This window comes from Brachypodium distachyon, chromosome 5 (genome assembly GCF_000005505.3).
Source record: "Brachypodium distachyon strain Bd21 chromosome 5, Brachypodium_distachyon_v3.0, whole genome shotgun sequence".
Classification (NCBI taxonomy): Eukaryota; Viridiplantae; Streptophyta; class Magnoliopsida; order Poales; family Poaceae; genus Brachypodium; species Brachypodium distachyon.
In genome coordinates this window covers 606,536-624,850 of record NC_016135.3, presented here as the reverse complement: position 1 = coordinate 624,850, position 18,315 = coordinate 606,536, and the positions used below count along the sequence as shown (strand labels likewise).

General features: G+C 48.2%; 3 protein-coding genes and 1 long non-coding RNA gene across 4 annotated transcripts; 3 read left to right on the top strand and 1 right to left on the bottom strand.

Moving 5' to 3' along the window:
* Positions 1–347: 347 nt before the first annotated feature.
* LOC112269278 lies at positions 348–4,916 on the bottom strand. The gene is made up of 3 exons (XM_024455690.1): positions 4,260–4,916; positions 1,550–1,831; positions 348–1,456 (listed from the first exon to the last, which is right to left on the bottom strand). The coding sequence occupies exons 1-3, from the start codon at positions 4,914–4,916 to the stop codon at positions 872–874; spliced, it is 1,524 nt and encodes a 507-aa protein (XP_024311458.1). The 3' UTR covers positions 348–871.
* A 2,860-nt stretch (positions 4,917–7,776) lies between these two features.
* LOC104585482 (transcriptional regulator SUPERMAN) lies at positions 7,777–8,301 on the top strand. The gene has a single exon (XM_010242387.1). It carries the CDS (start codon positions 7,777–7,779, stop codon positions 8,299–8,301), a length of 525 nt encoding a protein of 174 aa, XP_010240689.1.
* Positions 8,302–10,626: 2,325 nt separating this feature from the next.
* Positions 10,627–18,162, top strand: LOC100833036 (probable protein phosphatase 2C 37). The gene is made up of 4 exons (XM_003580881.4): positions 10,627–11,051; positions 11,639–12,028; positions 12,965–13,070; positions 17,658–18,162. Exons 1-4 carry the CDS (start codon positions 10,695–10,697, stop codon positions 17,978–17,980), a joined length of 1,176 nt encoding a protein of 391 aa, XP_003580929.2. The 5' UTR covers positions 10,627–10,694; the 3' UTR covers positions 17,981–18,162.
* LOC112269244 lies at positions 13,083–15,971 on the top strand. Its single transcript, XR_002960779.1, has 2 exons — positions 13,083–15,101; positions 15,187–15,971. It is a non-coding gene; the product is annotated as an uncharacterized LOC112269244 (long non-coding RNA).
* Positions 18,163–18,315: the final 153 nt, after the last annotated feature.

The following is an 18,315-nucleotide window of genomic DNA, read 5'->3' as shown; positions in this document are numbered from 1 at the left end:
GTGTTGCAGTAGTAGAAAGCTCCTCGACGACTGCATCTTCTTCCTCACGGACCGACCATATTCTGGATACAACCCCGCCGGCTCCTTGACGACTGCATCTTCTTCCTCCGGATTAGCTGCAGCTGGTACATGAATCTCATCTGGGCTGGCCACGCTAACCTGCACACTGTCGATCTCTTCCCCGGATGGCTGCTGCTGTTGCGCCGTTGGATCAGATCCGCCAGCCGCGAGTGGATGCATCGGTACTGTAACCACGACTGACATTTCAGCCTCTAGCTAGCTCCCTATGTAATGGGAGCTTCAACTACTTGAAGTACGTGTTTCCTTGGTTCGTCTGCTTGTAGGTATTGCTATAGGTATTAGTCGATCCTTGTATTTTATCAGGGCAATAAATCAATAAAATATTGGCCATGTGCATCATTTTTATGTTGAGGCCGAGGGTTTCAACATAAAAAAATTGGACATGACGTGATCAACCTCACAAGAATGACGTTTTATTTGCTAACTACAAACAAAGACTAAGCTAAGGGCTGCATGATTATCTGATGCAACAAATCAACCCCTAATCCTGCTACCCTGGTTTCACCGTGACGACGCCGAGCTTCAGCTTCTGCCTAATCCCAATGAACTTGACTCGACCCAGCGTCTTCGTGAAAAAACTGAAAATGTCGCCTGTCCATCAGTCGCGACGTGATCGGCCTTCACAAATGTAATAAAAACATGTATTGATGTGCATACTCCGTTCTGTGGTGCACCGGGTTCTTTCTGAGAGCAATTGCGGACTTGTTTTCCACGAGCAGCTTCATCGTTGTCGTTGAAGCATTGCTTATCGGCTCGCCGAGGAGCCCACTCAGCCAAACACCCTGGCTTGCTAGCTATCGTTGACGCCGCAATCTCCAAACCGGAGGGAACAGAATATTTTTTTGAGAAAAAGAAAACCATGGAGGTCGATGTCCCTAAACCCCAACAACACGGCACGGGTTCCATCTCCGGTGGACGCCGACCCAGCTCCGAGCTCGCCGCCGGCGAGCCGAGCCCTACTCGGCCCGACACCCAGCTCGGTCCGGTGATCATCAGCAGCAGCACTAGCAGTAATCAGCAGCAACAGCGACCAGCAATCAGCGGCAGCACAGCAAGCATTGGCCGGCAAGCAAAGCAGCGCAGCACAGCAAGCAGCAGGCACACAAAGAGCACACATCAAGCATAATGGGTAGAAAACTTGCTCGCGGCGGCCGGCTGGTCCTTCTCCATGGCAGCGGCCGGCGGGCACTAGATTGCGGCCCGGGGAAAAGACGAGTGCAGAATAGGGGGAACTGATCTCGTCAGCGTCGAGGCAGAAGCCCACGCGGAGGTGGAGACCGCGCCCTCCGTCGCAGCCGGGACTGGAGGTGGTTGTGCCGCCCTGATCCGCGTGCTCTCGCTCTCGTCCTCTACCGCACGCTCGCTCCGCGTCAACCTGCAGGAGGGTGAGAGAAAAAAAGGAGTTAGAAAGAAAAACAAAGAGAGGAAGAGAGATTGAACCTGCGAGAAGGAGCTGCGGCGGCCGGACATGGGCAGCCGGATCTGGCAGCGGCCGGATCCGGAGCGGCGGAGCAGGGAGGGCCGCGGTCCAGAAGCAGGTGCGAGGTGCTAGGAGGAGAAGGGGCGGGAGTCCCGTCGGTGGAGATGAGAGCTGGGAGCTGGGAGAAGGATCCAGCAGCAGGTGGAGGCTTGGGAAAATGGGAGGAGACTCACGGCAGGGGAGGAGATAGACAAACAGAGAGATGAGGGAAAGAATTGTACAAAAATATCGTATTGAAATATCCAAAATATCGTATTGAAATATCCAAAACTTTGTTCATTTGGCTTGAAATTCATAAACGTTCATACTCGATAGGCATTTTGTGAAAGAATTTTTTGAAAAGTGGTCAAAATTCAAGTTTACCATTTTTCCTTGCAACTTAAACACATAAAGGACTGCATGCCAAAGAATTGACTTTTTTTTACATTGTCTTCGTCTTTCTTTTACTTTTCTCAAGATTGGGTGAAAATTGTTGGCACGTCTTCTCATAACAAGGTGTTGCAAGATTATTTGACAATATTGTTTGTAATGGCAAATCTAAATTTGTACAAAAAGGATCATATTCTTTTGATCTTTTATGAATTAGTTATGAATTTTTCAGTTTTCTGCGGTTTCTCAGGGAGCCATCAGTGGCAGGTTCAGGGTCATTGATAGGGGGTCATGAGTGGCGGGTTTTAGAAAAACCGCCACTGATGGATAATTTTTGGGTTTTTGGGATTTCACGAGGAAGCCATCACTGACGGGTTTTTTTACCCGCCACTGATGGCGGGTCATCAGTGGGGGGTTTTGGAGACCCGCCCTGATAGGGGTCGCGTATGGCTTGTTTTGTACTAGTGATCTGTCGAGACATACGTCGAAGGGCATAAGAAAGCCAAGACCCGACACCGCACACGAACCTTGACTGTCAACCCAGCCGCAGGACACCCCGAGCACGCTGTGGAGATGCTGACTATTCGCATCACCGAAAGGCATCGATAGCCGAACACGAAGCTCAGAACAACACATGGAAAAGGATCGACGACGCCTGAAAGAGAAGCCAGGGAAGGCCGGAACCCTCAGCCCACCAGCCGCATTGACCCACAGGGAAACCACAGTTCCAAGACGGCGACCCCAAGGAGGTAATGACGCACACGACGCCACTGCCGTCCGGTCCGGAGGACCTAGGGCTTTCACCCGGAACTGAGGGAGGCCACAACAATACCTTCAAGAAGGACCACGACACCCACAGGCGTCGCCATTGTTGGGACGAGCAACGAATTGCTGGTCCAGGCTTTCGCCAAGCCCCACAACACACCGCAGCAGGTCACAGCAAGGAACAGAAGGAAAACGGGTTCGGCGACCGCTACCGCACCCAAACGGCCAGATAACGCCCGCAGCCAACACGAGCAAGAGCAGCCTCCACGTCGGGCCAAGGCACGGCCAGCGCGAGCCGCAGATCCGGGCGCAGAGGCACGGAATCTGCGCCCAAGCCAGCGAGCCGCCACCAAAGCAGCGCACACCACGCGACCACCAAACGCCGGCTCCGCCCCAGATCCGGAGGCAAAGCCCCGGATCCGGCGACCTAGCCAGCCGCCGCCGCTTCCCCACAACGCGCCACCACCACGAGCCGGAACCACCGCTGCGCTTCAGGAAACGCCAAACCGCGACCTTTGGAGGCGGAAAGGGGGGGCCGCCGCCACCGCGGCAAGGCTGGCGGCAGCGGCGGCAAGGCGGGATCTGAAGGGGAGGGCTTGGCGGCGGCTAGGTTTACTCCCCTGGTCGCCTCTCCTGAGACGAAACGGGGGTCGGTCGACTCGTCTTAGAATCCAATAGTTTTTCGGCCCGAAAATTTCGCGGGCCGTTTTCATGGGCTCGGCTCGCTCGAAAAAAAAGACCATGGGCTCGGTCGTCGAGCTCGAACGTCCAGGCGGTCCATGCGCGAAATGTCGTAGGCTCGTAGGTGCCTCCAAGTCTCCAAGATGATTGCGCCATGCGCGCTTTGTGTTGACGAGCCGTGGAACGATCGGCCTAGATGGGGCTGGGATCATCAGCAAATCGGTGGCCGGCCTTGGGTTTCACAAATCGGGCTTCCATTTGCGCTCAAGCTTACGATTAGCCAATGATGGGATGGGCTGGGCTGGGCTTGTGGAGAGGACAGCTCATTCCGATAATTGGCTCTAGGCCAGCCACAAGCAGCGCCAACACGTCAAACCAGGGCCTTGATTTCCCTCAAAAAAGAAAAACCCAGGTCCTTGATCGAGTGCCTAAACTTCAACTTCCGATTACAAGAAGCTTGCATGCATCGGCATAATATTTTCGTTAAGGTTTCTTTCTGGACTGCTTCTAAAAGAATACCAAGTCACCGAAACAAAAATTGGACCAGGTATGCAAACGGCCGGGGGTCCAACTCCTCATGATTTCTTAAATGCTCCCTCCACCACCGTTCTAAAATGAATAAAAATACAAACTAAAACCGAGGTACTACCCCTGTAATTCATAGTCATCCAAGAGCATATAGTACAAACTGATCGATGCTAGTTTTCTAGTATGTGAAAAACATAAGACATGCAACAATTGACAAATGTAATCGTGCAAATTAGTAGGTAACCTTATTATCAACGTACAGTATAACATTACATATGTGTTGAAATTAACTTATGACCGATTCAACTTTTTTGAAAAAAAAAAGATGCCGATTCAGTTATCATTCCGATGATACTTCATCCCAGAAGTATTTCCCTCCGAGGCGCGACGACGAGACGACGACGAGTGCCAAGGGCACGATGAGGACGAGGCCAGAGCACACGGCGAGCTCCATCACGCCGAAGGTGGAGCCGGCGATGTAGGCCACCAGCAAGGCCAAGACATCGAGCCCGACGAGGATCTCCAGGGCTTTCGTCTTGGCCAGCTTCCGGAGGTCGCGGCTGGCGAGCAGGAGCATGATGGAGAGCGAGAGAGCGAAGGCGGCCGTGTTGCAGTAGTAGAAAGCCCTGAACCTCCCGGGGCTGGCCTCCCGGAGCGCCGGCATCATGCTGTCCACAACGGTGGTGCCGTTGATGATGCCGCCGGAACGCGGCGGCGGCATGGTGGCGGTGACACGGGGCCGGGATGCTCTCTCGAAGCCGCCGGGCGGGCTGAGGCCGGAGGCGTAGGTGATGGAGGCGATGACGGTGGCCAGAACCATGAGCCACCCGCGGAGCTCCATCATCTTCTGGCTCGAGTCGTCGGCCGGCGGCGCGGGCTGGACGTGCTGCTGCACCTGCACGCGCGCGCCATCTTTTACCTGCAGCAATACCGCCGGCGGCACGCGCACGGTCACGAGCTCTTCTTCCTGAGGATCATCGCCGGCGGTGGGCAGCGGCGTAACGGCTGACATATCGACCGATTAATTGTTGGCTCTGTAAGACTGACTAGGTTCAGTTCAGCTACTATTTGTAATGTATATACTGTAGACATTTTCCGGTCTGCTGGAAGGAACTGGTCAGGCGGCAATGTACGAACGTCTTAATGTAATTTTTAAAGCAATCGGTAAGAGTGTTCTTCAAGGCAAAGTTTTCAACACGAGAGCATGGTTAGTCAATTGGAATGTCGTTTTGGGGCGCGCCAGATGGTAAGACAGCATTTTCGGCGACTAGCTCTAAAAAAACTTATCCCAACAGGGAGAAGTGATAATTAAGAAGAAAAGAAAAGGGCGTTCGCTGGACCTCAATCGTCCGCCTTGACTCAGTCTCTGGGTTTCTCTACCAACAATAGAAACAAGACCATGGTGACGCGCATGGTTGTGTCTGTAAGTTTCAGCGATAGAATATTAGGGAATCATGCAAACTTGAAAACCGGAACATTAAATTAGGGCTTAATTCGGCCAGGATGGCAGCTGACGCAGGCCCAACGGCTCCTTTTCGCAAATTTTGGAACCGTGTAACCCCCTCGAAGCGTTAGGTCTCTAACCCGCTTAAAACGGAGCCAAATCCCTCAAAGTCCTAAACCAATGGCCAACCCTAGCACCAATTTTCCCCATCCTTTCTTTTCGGAAGCGCCGCCCACTGCTCCGTCGTAGCAGTCAACTCCCCCGTTCCCTTGGCAGCCTCCGTTCCTGTTGACGACGCCGATGGCGGGCCGAAGTGGGTTTATCAGCGAGGGAGGCCACTCTATCATGTCCTGGCTCCGAGGCTACAAAAGCATATCGTGACCGCAAGGAGGATGGTCAAAGGATGAGTGAGTTTGTTTTTGTAAATTCCAAGCACGGGCTGGACCGCGGGTTCGAGATCTAGCTCTTCCAAAATTTGCAAACTAACAGCGTGGCTGAATTAAGCCCGAATTCATTGATTTGGACTTAAATGAACCAGACTGTCAAGTTTAAGGTTCCACTTTGTAAGTTTGCAAGTTAAGATGAAACTCAACATGCATCCTAAGCTAAAGGTTCCACTTTTTAAATTTGCAACTTAATGGATGAAACGGAACATGCGTGTCTAGTTTAAAGTCCCGCCGTGTAATATTCTCTTAATTTGTTTCATTGGGCGTTCTTTTAGGGGAATTTCATTGGGCGGGCTGTCTGTCTCTTTTCGTGGTCAGTCTGGAAGCAGAAGTAGGCCCATGGGCTGAGCAGAGCTAGTGCGCTAAATGAGTTTCGTGTATTCTAAGGGGAGGAAAGCCCAATCGATCAGTGGATACCAGTTTCTTTTTATGGAAATCCTTACTTAGTACATTTGCCCAAATAGGCAAATAGCACACGCGACATGGACGACCAAACGTGAGATCACACAACTGATAGATCTCATCCCCTCAAGAAAAAAAACTGATAGATCTCATATATGTGCACTTAGACTTGGTGATGCATGTACCTGCACCCAAATCAAAAACAACTTAGGACAATTTGCTAACATGGATGAGAGAAAAATGAAAAGAAGATATGCGGCATATTCTCTTAACTAAGAGATTAGCGCTCAAGATAAGATGCTTTTCTACTTTAATTTGCACGAAATTAATGTCATTTGTCAGGCTTCAGGTTTCCTACCTTTCATGACGAATTACTTGTGTAATCGCTGAGCATATATGAAGTGATATATATGATGCGCATGCATGCTTTCCAACTCGTTGTGGAAAAAAAAAAGAGCGGTTCAGCTAGACTGCTGACCAGTGACCAATTAATGGGATGCAGTATCATCTCAAAAACGAAAGTAATAAGCCATACATTTTCCCAAGGTAAAGAAAAGAGACAGATGTACACAGTACATGTACACAGGAGTATATAGCAACAATGACTCCACCTTTCCATTGGCATCATGAGCTCCAATGCCCAAACATGTCAAACGATGGCCAATGGGATGCAATGCAATGCCTTGACGCTGCACGCAGAGATGCCATAGCCAGCTGCTTGCATTGCATGCGTTGACGAAAGGCTAATATTCAGCCGGGCCTTAATTGTCGAGACATGATTGATGGGATGTCTTGCAGATTCAGTGCAGCATGCGGATAGCTACTAAGATACAATGAATACATGCATGACACCTGAAGAGCTAGCGCTGTTAATTGCGAAATCCTTTGTGTAAATAAAAAGAGGAAGGAAGAAAGAAAGAAACGAGAGAGAGATGCTATAGTTGCAGTCAAACTCAACTCAAGGGCAGCAAATATAATGAGCAAAGGGCCATGCACGCTTTCGTAGTATCGGTAGCGTATGCCTGCGGTCTTTTGCCTCTTTGGGCGCCATGTAGGCCAGGCATGCAGCTAGACGTACTAGATGTCTATACATAGCTGGAGTAAGTCAGAAGCAAACCACACGCATGCCTTATACAGTGACTCAAGCGAGCGAGTGAGTGACTCGATGCAAATATAAACTTTCATATATGTGTCTCCAGTACATTTAACCTTGTTTGGGTGCACATAATGTCTTGTCGTGGGGAAAAGCAGCCTGCACACATTGCAAACACATGTCACTTAGTCTTCCCTAGAATGGACAGCATTGTTCTGACGGTATCTCGTCTGCAACATCACCCACTAGCCCTACCAATATACTCTCCTTTGACTCACTCCATCGCTTTCTTATCAGCTGTCTCTCCATCCATCCATCCAACAACCAAACCAGCTACCTGCTTTAATTCCAGTTAAAGTGCATGGCCAATGGCCGGAGTAGCATATATATACACGAACCATCTACAAGAGATTGATCATAAGCAACTCCACACAACACAAACTAGCTAGTATATACAGCAAACCAGGACCTGAAGAACTGAAGCACGATGGAGAGCAGAAGCACTGCAAGATCAAGATCAGGAGAACACAACCGCCATGGTGGCGGCGGCCAGCAGCAGCAGCTGCGGCCGGCATGGAGCTACGGCGTCAGCTTCACCGGCGGCGTGCCGTGGCCGCCAGCGCTGCAGAGGTCGTCGTATACTTGCGGGTACTGCAAGAGAGAGTTCCGTTCGGCGCAGGCGCTGGGGGGCCACATGAACGTCCACCGCAGGGAGAGGGCCAGGCTGCGCCACTACTACTGCAGCAACTACCCTGCAGCTATGGCTATGCACAGGCAAGCGAATCCTCCTCCTCTGCCGCAGCATTTCACAGGTGGCGGATCCTCGACGATGGCGGCGGCGGCCGTCGTCGCTACTGATCCGGCAGTAGTCTACAGCTTCTTCTCGGCGGCCGAAGCGGCGGCGACGACAACGACGAAGGATGCGTTGATGGAGGTGGACCTGGAGCTTGGGGTCGGAGGGTTCGGTAGCGATGGAGGTTTGGATCTTGAGCTTAGGCTTGGCTGCTCTTGATTCTCTGTTGACATGCATTCTGATCGGTGGCAAACACATGTCTTCTACTTTTATGTTTTAGCTAATTTGGAGACAATGACGTGTTCAAGCAGGATTGGAGAATACCGAATAACTTCTAGTCTAGCTTAATGACTTCGTTACTTAGTAAGCTGTCCAACGATCAAGACTAATTATTAGCCGTGTAATTTGCAATGGGAAGTTCCATTTTCGTGCTTACATTTGGATTTTTAAGCTCCTTAATTGCTCTAACTTGTATGTATGTATGGAACTGACATATAGTATAGGGCAACATATATCGGCATCTCGCCATACATATGCCTATTCTGTATGTATTAATTCATGGGGATCGATCGTGGCTTCTCGCTGAGATACACTGTATATACTACTTGAATTAAGTACTATCTGTTCACGCGCTACCACCATTTCTTGGTCTGCCATGGAACATTTATAGCTCAGAGAGTGACATACGAACGAAATGTGTGCTTACGACGGTTGCAGTCAATATTAGTTCTTCTTTCTTTCTTTTTTGACCAAAATTATTAGTTCTTCTCTAACAACAATAAAACAACTTAGTTTAAAATAAATAAGGCACATGTACTATGGCATATGTTTTTTTTTTGGGGAATATGTACTATGGCATATGTGGGATGTGCGTGCGTGGATAATTCGATCTGGCCCATTATGAAGTACTCCATCAGTCCAATTCAACTTCATGGGCACATGGATGGATCGGCAGCGAGCATCGTGCATGCGTCCACTGACGAGGCAAAGACAGATTCTAGCTACTACCACAATATGCCTTCCGAAAAAAAAAACTACCACAATATGGTAGTCAAGGCCCATGTACAAAAAAAAATGATTCGCAAAGTAGTCAAGGCCACTCTGGCACTCTCACATGTCTCTCTCTTACTTGCATTTTTTTTTGCTTCAATATTAATTCCATTGCAAGCATTAAGCCATTTTCCCTGATAGCAGTGTTTTACTTCAGTGTGAGTGTTCCATCTTGGTAATTCTATTCTCCAACCAGCAAAAAAAAAAGCGTTCCCCAACATTAATTCTCATTTTAATTTCTGTCTTTTAAATATGCTTTTCGCAAAATAAAGATAGAGAAGCATAGTACTACAACTACATTTTAATTTGTTCCTAAATTTATATAAGAAGTTATATCTTTATCCTAAGTCAAACTTTTAAGGTTTGACCAAGTTTAACAAAAATGTATCAACATCTATGTTGCAGTAAAATAAAATTTTTATATGGACTGGGTCACGAATCCTACGTGGCAAAAGATCAAAAAATCAACAATTTTCAACAACGATCAAGGTGCCAACATGCACAGGAATGCATAGCAACACTAGGAGGCTTAGGTCAATAAAAGTCGAGTCAACAAGGTCAAACTCTAATGCCATGGTAAAAAAATGGTGGTCTTAGTGGACTATACCCCCCCTTTTTGGTTTTCAGGCGATTCTCCAATATCGAGACCCTCAGTATACGGTTTCTGATAATTTTGAAGGATGTAGAAAAATCATCGTTTTTGCATTTTCAGGACGGTGCAGAAAAATCAATGTTTTGACTGTTTTTTTGGGCTAGCCCACAGGTTTTTAGTTTTTTGCTGGACTGTAACTCACGGTACCAAGTTTTGGTCAGTTTTGGTTGTTTTCAGATTTGGGAAAATACAACACTTTACATTGTATTTGACAAAATGGCACCCCGTCGTGTGAATTACGGGTGGATGTATAGGACCACAGGTCGATGACTCAAGACATATCATTTGTGTCAAGTAAAAAAAAACGTGACATTTATTGTTCAAGGTTAAAAAAAAATACATTGTATATGGACACAGCGGAGAGGAGTTACTACGTACCAGAAACGAGCAGAAAACTTTTCAAAAAAGAAAATAGAGAAAAAAAACATACATTGCGTGGAAGGAATTGAAATACGGAGTAGCTAGTTGCCGAGAAAAAAAAACGTTAGGAACCGAAAAGAGAAGTGCCTCGGAGTGTTACCAACCGCGTATTTGTTGTCGCTGTGTGAAAAAAAAAACCGCGGATTTGTTTTTTTAGGCAAAATAATAATTGAGGAAAGGAAACTCGGAATTTTCGGAGGAAAAAAACCGGAAAAGGAAAGCAGAGGAGAGAGAAGCAAAAAAGGCCGACGCTGTGGGCCTCGGCGGGTGTCCCACGCGCCAGCACAGCACACGTGTCGTGGCCCGGCCACGTCGCGTGCGCGTGGGCCTTCCAACGCGGCCCGCGATGACGCGTCCTCCTCCTCCTACATCTCGACTCCTTTTCTTGTGCCTTGTCTACTCTCTGGCTTCCATCGATTTGCGTTCTCCTGCGCTCTCCACTGCTTCTCCTTGCTTCCCCAATTCGCTCTTGACACCGAGAGAGACCTTGATGGCAAGCGCGGCGGGGTCGACCAACAACGTGGGTGCTGCCGGCGGCGGCGAGGGGACTTTTTCCTCGTCGTCGTCCAGCAACCTCCGGGCCAGGCGGCGCCGCATCGCCGCCGCCGCCGCCGCCATGGCCCGCTCCGGGTCCGACGTGCCAGCTGAGCCGGCGGATCCGGCGACGACCCCCGCCGTGGTCTGCGCGCTGCCCGCGGCGGCGCCGGTGGCGTTCGGGTCGGTTGCGCTGGCCGGGCGGATGCGGCAGATGGAGGACGTCGTGTTGCTCCGCCCGGGGTTCTTCGTGTGGGCCGACGGTTCCCCGATGAACCTCTTCGCTGTCTTCGACGGCCATGGCGGGCCGCACGTACGTCACCCACCCCGTCATCATCATCATTATTCATTAGCTGCTAGTAATAATGTTTTACTCCATTTATTATTCGGTCGCTAGTTAATCCTACCTAGTCTAATTACCATGCGATCCAGCACACAGAAAAAAAAAATCTCTGCTTCTAATTTTGTAGTATTTGTTTATTGTGTACGGTATTTGTGTAACCAGCTAATTCTGCGCCTACCCAACTTTACGCCTTCGGTTTCCTTCCAGCTTTTGCTCCTTAATTGATCCGTTTCACCCAGCTTTTTCCTTCCGTTTCCAATTGTACGTATTTGCCACAACATTACAAAGCCCCATTTTGTATGGATTCACTAGCAAGCAAAGCAACGGCATTGATTAATTAATTAATTCAGTGGAAGCCGAAAAAGGCTGCATCATTATATATCCATCAACCGTATTCTACACGTACTGATGATCCAGGCTCCAGCACATAAGCATTCTACATCGTACACCTGGCCAATTAAGCCGGACACGTTTTAGATTGCATGATCCAACGCGTCTTAATTTAATGGGTTATCCCTAATTTAATTACTCTGAATATATATGTATTCGTCCTGCAGGTGGCGGAGATATGCAAGCAGCAGATGCCGGCGGCGCTGGAGGAGGAGCTCTCGGCGGCGGCGGCGCGGCTCCACGGACAGCAGCAGCAGCCGACGGTGAGGGACGAGGTGGCGGCGTGGATCGAGGCGCTGCGGCGTGCCTTCGCCCGCGTGGACGCCGTCGGCGGCCGGTGCTGCCAGTGCGGCCACGTGGCGCCGCCGGAGGAGGATGTGGGGCGCCGCCCCTTGTCATCTTGCCCGATGTGCCGTCTCCCCGGCGACATCATCGGCTCCACCGCCGTGGTGGCGCTCCTCGTCCGCGACCTCATCGTCGTCGCCAACTCCGGCGACTCCCGCGCCGTCATCTGCCGCGACCACGGCTGCGCCGTCGCCCTCTCCACCGACCACAAGGTATTATACATTTATACTCCGTATATTAATCGTGTACTATAGTAGATCTAGTTGGGGTTGGGTTTCTAGCTCTGGGATCTCGACAGGGAGGCACTGCGGAGCGCGATTGTTAAAGCAGGCCATGCAGTGGCATTCTCGTAATAAGTGGTCAACTTGATGGGCTTCTCGGGTTGACCGGCCGGTCGCTGTCCTTGGGCCCTCCAGAGCGCCTTGCGGCGCCACGTGGTCGCGAGGTTAGATTCCTAGACTCGGTCGCTTTCGTCGGGGACACGTTGGGGAGCACACGTGGCGAGAGGCCAGTGGCCACGTCAGGCGAGGGACACTCTGCCAGATGGGCCCCGCAAAGAAGGCGTGGTGGGCAGCGGCGCCACGTGTGGTGGCCTCCTGAGGAGAGAGAATTGAAAGTTGATAGAGATGGCAGCTAGCAGCATATGGCTTGGACTTTAGACAGAGAGTCTCTCTATGTGTCTTGCCTTTTTTTTTCTGTCTGAATTCTGATTGGGCGAGGAGTTTTGCATGGGTCCCGGCAGGCTGGTTGGTCGACGCCAGGAATTTTCCAGTGGCAGAGACACGCGGGCAGAGAGCAAGATTTGAATATTTTTATAAATAAGTAGTGGTTATTTGAACAAATAACAACCTCTACGCGGGTACCAAAAGAAAAAAGAGGATGACATGTGGATCCGTCAAGAAAGAAAGAAAAAAAAAACAAAAATAAAAAAAATATACTCAAGAAGAGAGAGAAGAGAATTAGTTACAATCACCATTGGAGATGCCCTTACCTATCCAGCGCGCCAAAATTTGTGCTACCATATTCAGCTGATGCTATAGATCGAGTATTACTTACTAAGTTCATCCTGCTTAATTAGCTCCTCATTGTGTTTTGTTTTGATTCATGGGGAATATGTTAATTGTTTACATGCATGTGTATATATGCAGCCTGACCGTCCGGACGAGATGCGGCGGATCATTGAGGCCGGAGGGCAGGTGATCTTCAACAACGGGGTGCGTGTTCGAGGGATCCTTGCCATGTCCCGTGCAATAGGTATCCAAACACTAAGCTAAGTACCTCTCCCTAACATTAGTACTTTCTTCGTCCAACAAAGATGTCTCAAGTTTGTTAAAATTCGAATGTATCTAGACATGACTTAGTGTATAGATGCATTTAAATTTAATCAAATTTGAGACATATTTTTGTTTGACGGAAGGATTACTTGTGTTACTTTCTCTGGCACGCAGCATGCATGCATGTAGATTTTTATTTCACTTCGCGCGGGGATAAAGAATTGCATGCATGCTAGAGCTGGAAGCTTCTTCTTTTTTTGCAACAGGGAGCTTTTTTTTTTGTGAGTGCTTGTTAATTGGAGTAAGTGTCTGGTTTGGTTAAGTACGTAGCTGTTACACATGGCGTGTGTCCTTCCGGGACATGTTGGTCGATTTTCGACCAGTACTGGCTTTGCATCCTAGCTAGTATACCATATTTCTACTAGTACCAATTAAGTATACTAACGGCTAACAAGAATCCATTTTACTACTAAACAAGTCTACTAAGACTGATGATTTTAATTTGGAACACTGACGAACCAGACTGGTGCGCGCTTTTAAGCTTTATGCTAATTAAATATATATATATATATATTTTAGTATATGTTCTATGAAATTAAGGTTCCTCTACACTTTTTGGTACAAGTGGGTTTTGCATGTCCATATATATATATATTGGTACCCAGTTTTCTTTTGGATTGGATCATCGACGACGGAGATTGGATGAATAAGACCATCGTTATGAGCTTCCAGTACATGTGATACTTGGCAGCCGTCGACTGGATTGACAGTCACATCACTGGCCATATATATGGACTGTGTCATTCTCACGCTAGCTAGCCACCAGTAGCCATTCAAGGTCTAACACTTGGATATACTATATATATAGTTGCTTCAGTTTAGTTACATTACCAGATAGAATGACAAAGAAGAAGCACCTCGTGGACAAGAAATCCCCACACGTCCACCTCCGGGTGTTGGTCAATTTCCAAAGTGCTGCCCTCTTCTTTGTTAGTTAGTCTGACAGTAACCTAAACAGCACAACTTTTTAAATATGTGGGATAGGTAACTGGCGATCCAAACAATAATGAGGACCAGATTTACCAACTGTGCATCTCCTGGTTAGGTTAGATACTTAAGTGAGAAGACTTGGTGGATAGGACGCATTTTGGTAGTTAGGTATTATTAATGTTTCATATTTTTATATACCAGTTTTTGTTTTTGGTGTGTCTATATTGAGGTCTTGTTTGTGCAAATTAATAGGATCGCAATAGCTATCTTTTGTGGGCGTATGTACTCGATATTCTCGGCCCATATAGTGGCGGAATCTTTTTTTTCGAAAAGGGGTGGAAGCCCCGGCATCTGCATCAATCGATGCACAGAAGCTAGGGTAATCCTAACCGCATGGAGATAATATCCTAAAGGACCGCCGATTCGGTCATGTCCGAGTGGTTGATCTTGGTCAAGTTGCGGTATGTGGTGGCATGCCATGAGGCGGCTATCTCCGGAGGACATCATGGTCATCATGGACATGGATGGAGGGAACATCTCAGGGAGATCCGACCCTGACAATTTGAACATCTCTTCATGCTTTTCTGAGGTGAAACCCCATGATTCGGCCTTCATTGGTCAAATGTGGCAACAACGGTGATTGTGCTCCGGAGAACATCAAGGTAGTTTTGCGCAAACGCTTGGGTGGAGGGAACAGCTCAGGAGACATCCGACCCTATGAGTTGAACAAATTTTCATGCGTTTCTTTCGTGATCCCATGATTCGACCTTCATAGGTCCGATCTAGCTAGAAACGACGGCGTTTGTGCGTATCTTTTTGTTGCAGGCGTTGTCTATATATATGGACAATGGTGTGGCCTTTATTGATTGAACCACACAATAAGGGTTGGTACAATCCATGATGAAAATTCTTGATCGATCCGGCCACCACGGGTTGGATCCGACCATGTCAGCTGGCACGCATAATCTGTCTTGTTGAAGGCAATGATTTTGAATATGGCGATTGAGACTTAATGGCAAAGGTACTTGTTTCGGTAGTCAAGGTCTTGCTATTATCGGCCACTTCATGTACTCGACATGTAAGAAACTATGGTTGTCTACATGTAGCTCCAGAGGAGATTGTGGTGGTTTTGGGCGAAGGCGTGGATGGAGGAAGCGGCTCACAGAAGATCCAACACTGATGATTTGAACATATTTTCATGTTTTTCTGGGGTGAGAACCCATGATTTCACCTTCATAGGTCAGATCTGCCAATGACGATGTTTATGCATCGTCTGCTTTCATGAAGGTGTTGTCTTCGTGGCCGGCAGTCTGGATTTTATTGGTTGGGCCACGCAACAAGGGTTGGTACCCTCCATGATGAAAATTCTCGATCGATCCGGACTCCATTGGTTTGACCTGATAATGTCGGCTCATGTGCATAATCTACCTATTGAAGGCGATGCTTTGGAGTATGAAGATGGAGGCTTAATGGCATAGGTGCTTGTTTTGGTAGTCATGGTCTTGCTACTATTGGCCACTTCATGTACTCCGCGTAAACTATGGTCGTCTACATGTAGCTCTAGAAGAGACCATGGAGATTTTGGGTGAACACATGGACGGAGAGAGAAGCTCACGGAAGATTTGATGTGGATAATTTGAGCATCTTTCATGGTTTTTGGTGTGAAAACACATGATCCAACCTTCATAGGTTGGATCTGGAAAAATACAATGTTTGTGCATCGGCTCCTTTCTCAAGGCATTGTCTTCGTGGCCGATGGTCCGACCTTTATTGGTTGGACCAGGCAACAAGGGTTGATACCCTGCATGATGAAAATCCTTGATCTAGCGTTCAGAGACCTCTCTCTTCAGAGGCTGGAAGGAAATATGAAAAAAAATCTTTTCATCGAAAATACCCATCAAGTTACTTCAATTATTTTACTTTAACTGGAGCCTAGACTGGAGATCAAATGCCTTGTGTATCTTGATCATGTGAATTAACATTGACCACTTGGAGTCGAACAATGGGCCGTTGCGAATGCACTACTGCGATCCCACCATCAAGCTATCATTGATTTGATTTCTTGATGTTACTTCATAGAATTGAATAACTTTAAATACAATGGGCTTCAATTATGCTACTTCAAGGGCAACCTGAGCGGTGATGGGATGAACACAAAGTTTTATATCTCGATGCATTGCTAGTATTTAAAAACCTATGAGTAGTTGCTCACAACCTTGACACACGCCAACCTAAGAACTAAGCTCCATACCGTTCGTGATGCTTGAGGCGTCGATGCCATCGCCTTCCCCATAAATATTGTGCCTCCGCACAAATTATGTGAATCAATGTGGCGATCTCAGACCTCTCACAAGTGAAGGGGGTGTCATTCCTCCATTTCCACATATACCACGCAACAACATCATCAAAGTATAAGCCATTTTTCAACGATGATGGGATCGCTCCAAGAGTTACTATCACAGGCTTACGAACTCATTTGTAATGCTGAGGTGACCGGCCTCGTGTCAACCGAATCCATCAGAGCACCCCGTGCTGATGGTGGGGGGTCAGCAGCTGATCGAGTCCTTGAGAGCACCCTTTGCCGATGGTGAGAGGATAGCAGTTGATCGAGCCCATCAAAACACCCTGTGCTTAGTCTAAGGGTAGTAGATGATCGAATCCAAGGGAGCACTCTGTGCCATGTGGGCTACGCAGAAGGGAAAGGATTTGGTTCATGGTCTCCAGAGCTTGGTCACACCGGAACAGCTAAGGCGTGTTGTTTGTGGCCCTTGCGCACGATAGCTTCTCCTTGGCCCAATATCTTTGCTGGCAAGACAGCCTGATGAAGAAGTTGCCACTCAAAAGATTACAAGTCTTATGGTTGAGCTTCAGAGACTATGAGATAATTAATGCTTCCCTAGAAAAGAGTGTCATAATAGCACAAAATTTTGGGTACATATATTGCCCTAGGCCATGCAAAATATCTGGGCCATAAATGCATACATCGGGATTGCACCAATTTGGTCGAACCAAGCATCCCAAAACCTTATTGCATTTAGACCGAGACGGCCCTAGGCCCGGACGATAAGTGCAACAGCCCATGGTTCATGTAGCCTTACCACAATTTGATGGGCCCATTTATGCATTTTGCCCTAGGCCATGCAAAATATCTGGGCCGCCCCTACATTCAAACAGTTTGTTGCATTTGAGTTTTTTATTTGCCAAATCCAATGTTAATATGCACTCCTCGCTTGGCATAATATCTTTGGTTGTATATTTATACTTGTGCCAGGACGGCAATAAAAAATATATTTTAGGGTTAAACTCTAACAAGTGTTTAATTACATTGGGATCTGGTCGATTAAGGACCCTAGCTTCGCCAATAGGTGTGTGGGCTCAAATACGGAACAGATACAAATGGGCTGGGTAGGCATCTTTGGCCCACAGACGACCAAATGCCTAAAAATGATGATTTTTCAACCATTTTCTTTTCGTGGTGGCCGGTTTGACAATGGCAATGCCAACTTGACAAGGTCCTGAAACATAAATGCCTAATCGATCTAACTCGTATATGTTTTTGAACTTTTTGTGATTGCAGGGCACAGGATCCTGAAGCCTGAAGTGATCTGCGACCCAGAGATCCGGCTGACGAGGAGGCTTGAAGACGACGACTGCCTGATCCTCGCAAGCGACGGGGTGTGGGACGTAATCTCGAACCAGATGGCCTGCGACGTCGTCCGCCAATGTCTCCAAGACGGGAGCCCACCGGACGTCGACCCCATAGCAGCGCAAGAAGGCCAGCAGCAGCAGTCGACGCCTCGCTGCGACATGGCCGCCGCCGCTCTCGGGAGGCTCGCCCTCGGCCGGGAGAGCTCCGATAACATCAGCGCCGTCGTCATCGATCTCAAGATGAGGGAGTAGACCTGATCGAGACCAACCGGCCTGCTGATGATCACCTCCGTCTTTGCATGCAGCTTAATAAGAAACTTTACAAACAAGAAGGTTACTTTCTGCATATGGGGTGATAGATCGAGGTGGATCTAATTGAGATAATTTCCTTTGTTCTTTGGATCCTTTGGTTAATTGATTAGTACTAGCTCCTAGACCGTGGATGAAACATTGCCGTGATTAGAGGGAATTGGGTGGGTTGGGGGCGGGGGGGGGGGGGGGGGGGGGGGGGCACGGATGCATGCATGATTGCAAATGTACAAATGTATGATGCGGCATTTATGTACATTTTCTTAATTCCCGTCTTC

Bases quoted from the DNA above. Each gene is read 5' to 3' on its own strand.
- LOC112269278 (XM_024455690.1), bottom strand. From the start codon at position 4,916: ATGTCAGCCGTTACGCCGCTGCCCACCGCCGGCGATGATCCTCAGGAA. The intron at 1,832-4,259 runs GTATCATCGGAA...AAATGAACAAAG, and splicing joins GGAAATACTTCTGGGATGAA to TTTTGGATATTTCAATACGA. The intron at 1,457-1,549 runs GTCCGGCCGCCG...ACCCTCCTGCAG, and splicing joins TGCCAGATCCGGCTGCCCAT to GTTGACGCGGAGCGAGCGTG.
- LOC104585482 (XM_010242387.1), top strand. From the start codon at position 7,777: ATGGAGAGCAGAAGCACTGCAAGATCAAGATCAGGAGAACACAACCGC.
- LOC100833036 (XM_003580881.4), top strand. From the start codon at position 10,695: ATGGCAAGCGCGGCGGGGTCGACCAACAACGTGGGTGCTGCCGGCGGC. The intron at 12,029-12,964 runs GTATTATACATT...GTATATATGCAG, and splicing joins CCCTCTCCACCGACCACAAG to CCTGACCGTCCGGACGAGAT. The intron at 13,071-17,657 runs GTATCCAAACAC...TTGTGATTGCAG, and splicing joins TGCCATGTCCCGTGCAATAG to GGCACAGGATCCTGAAGCCT.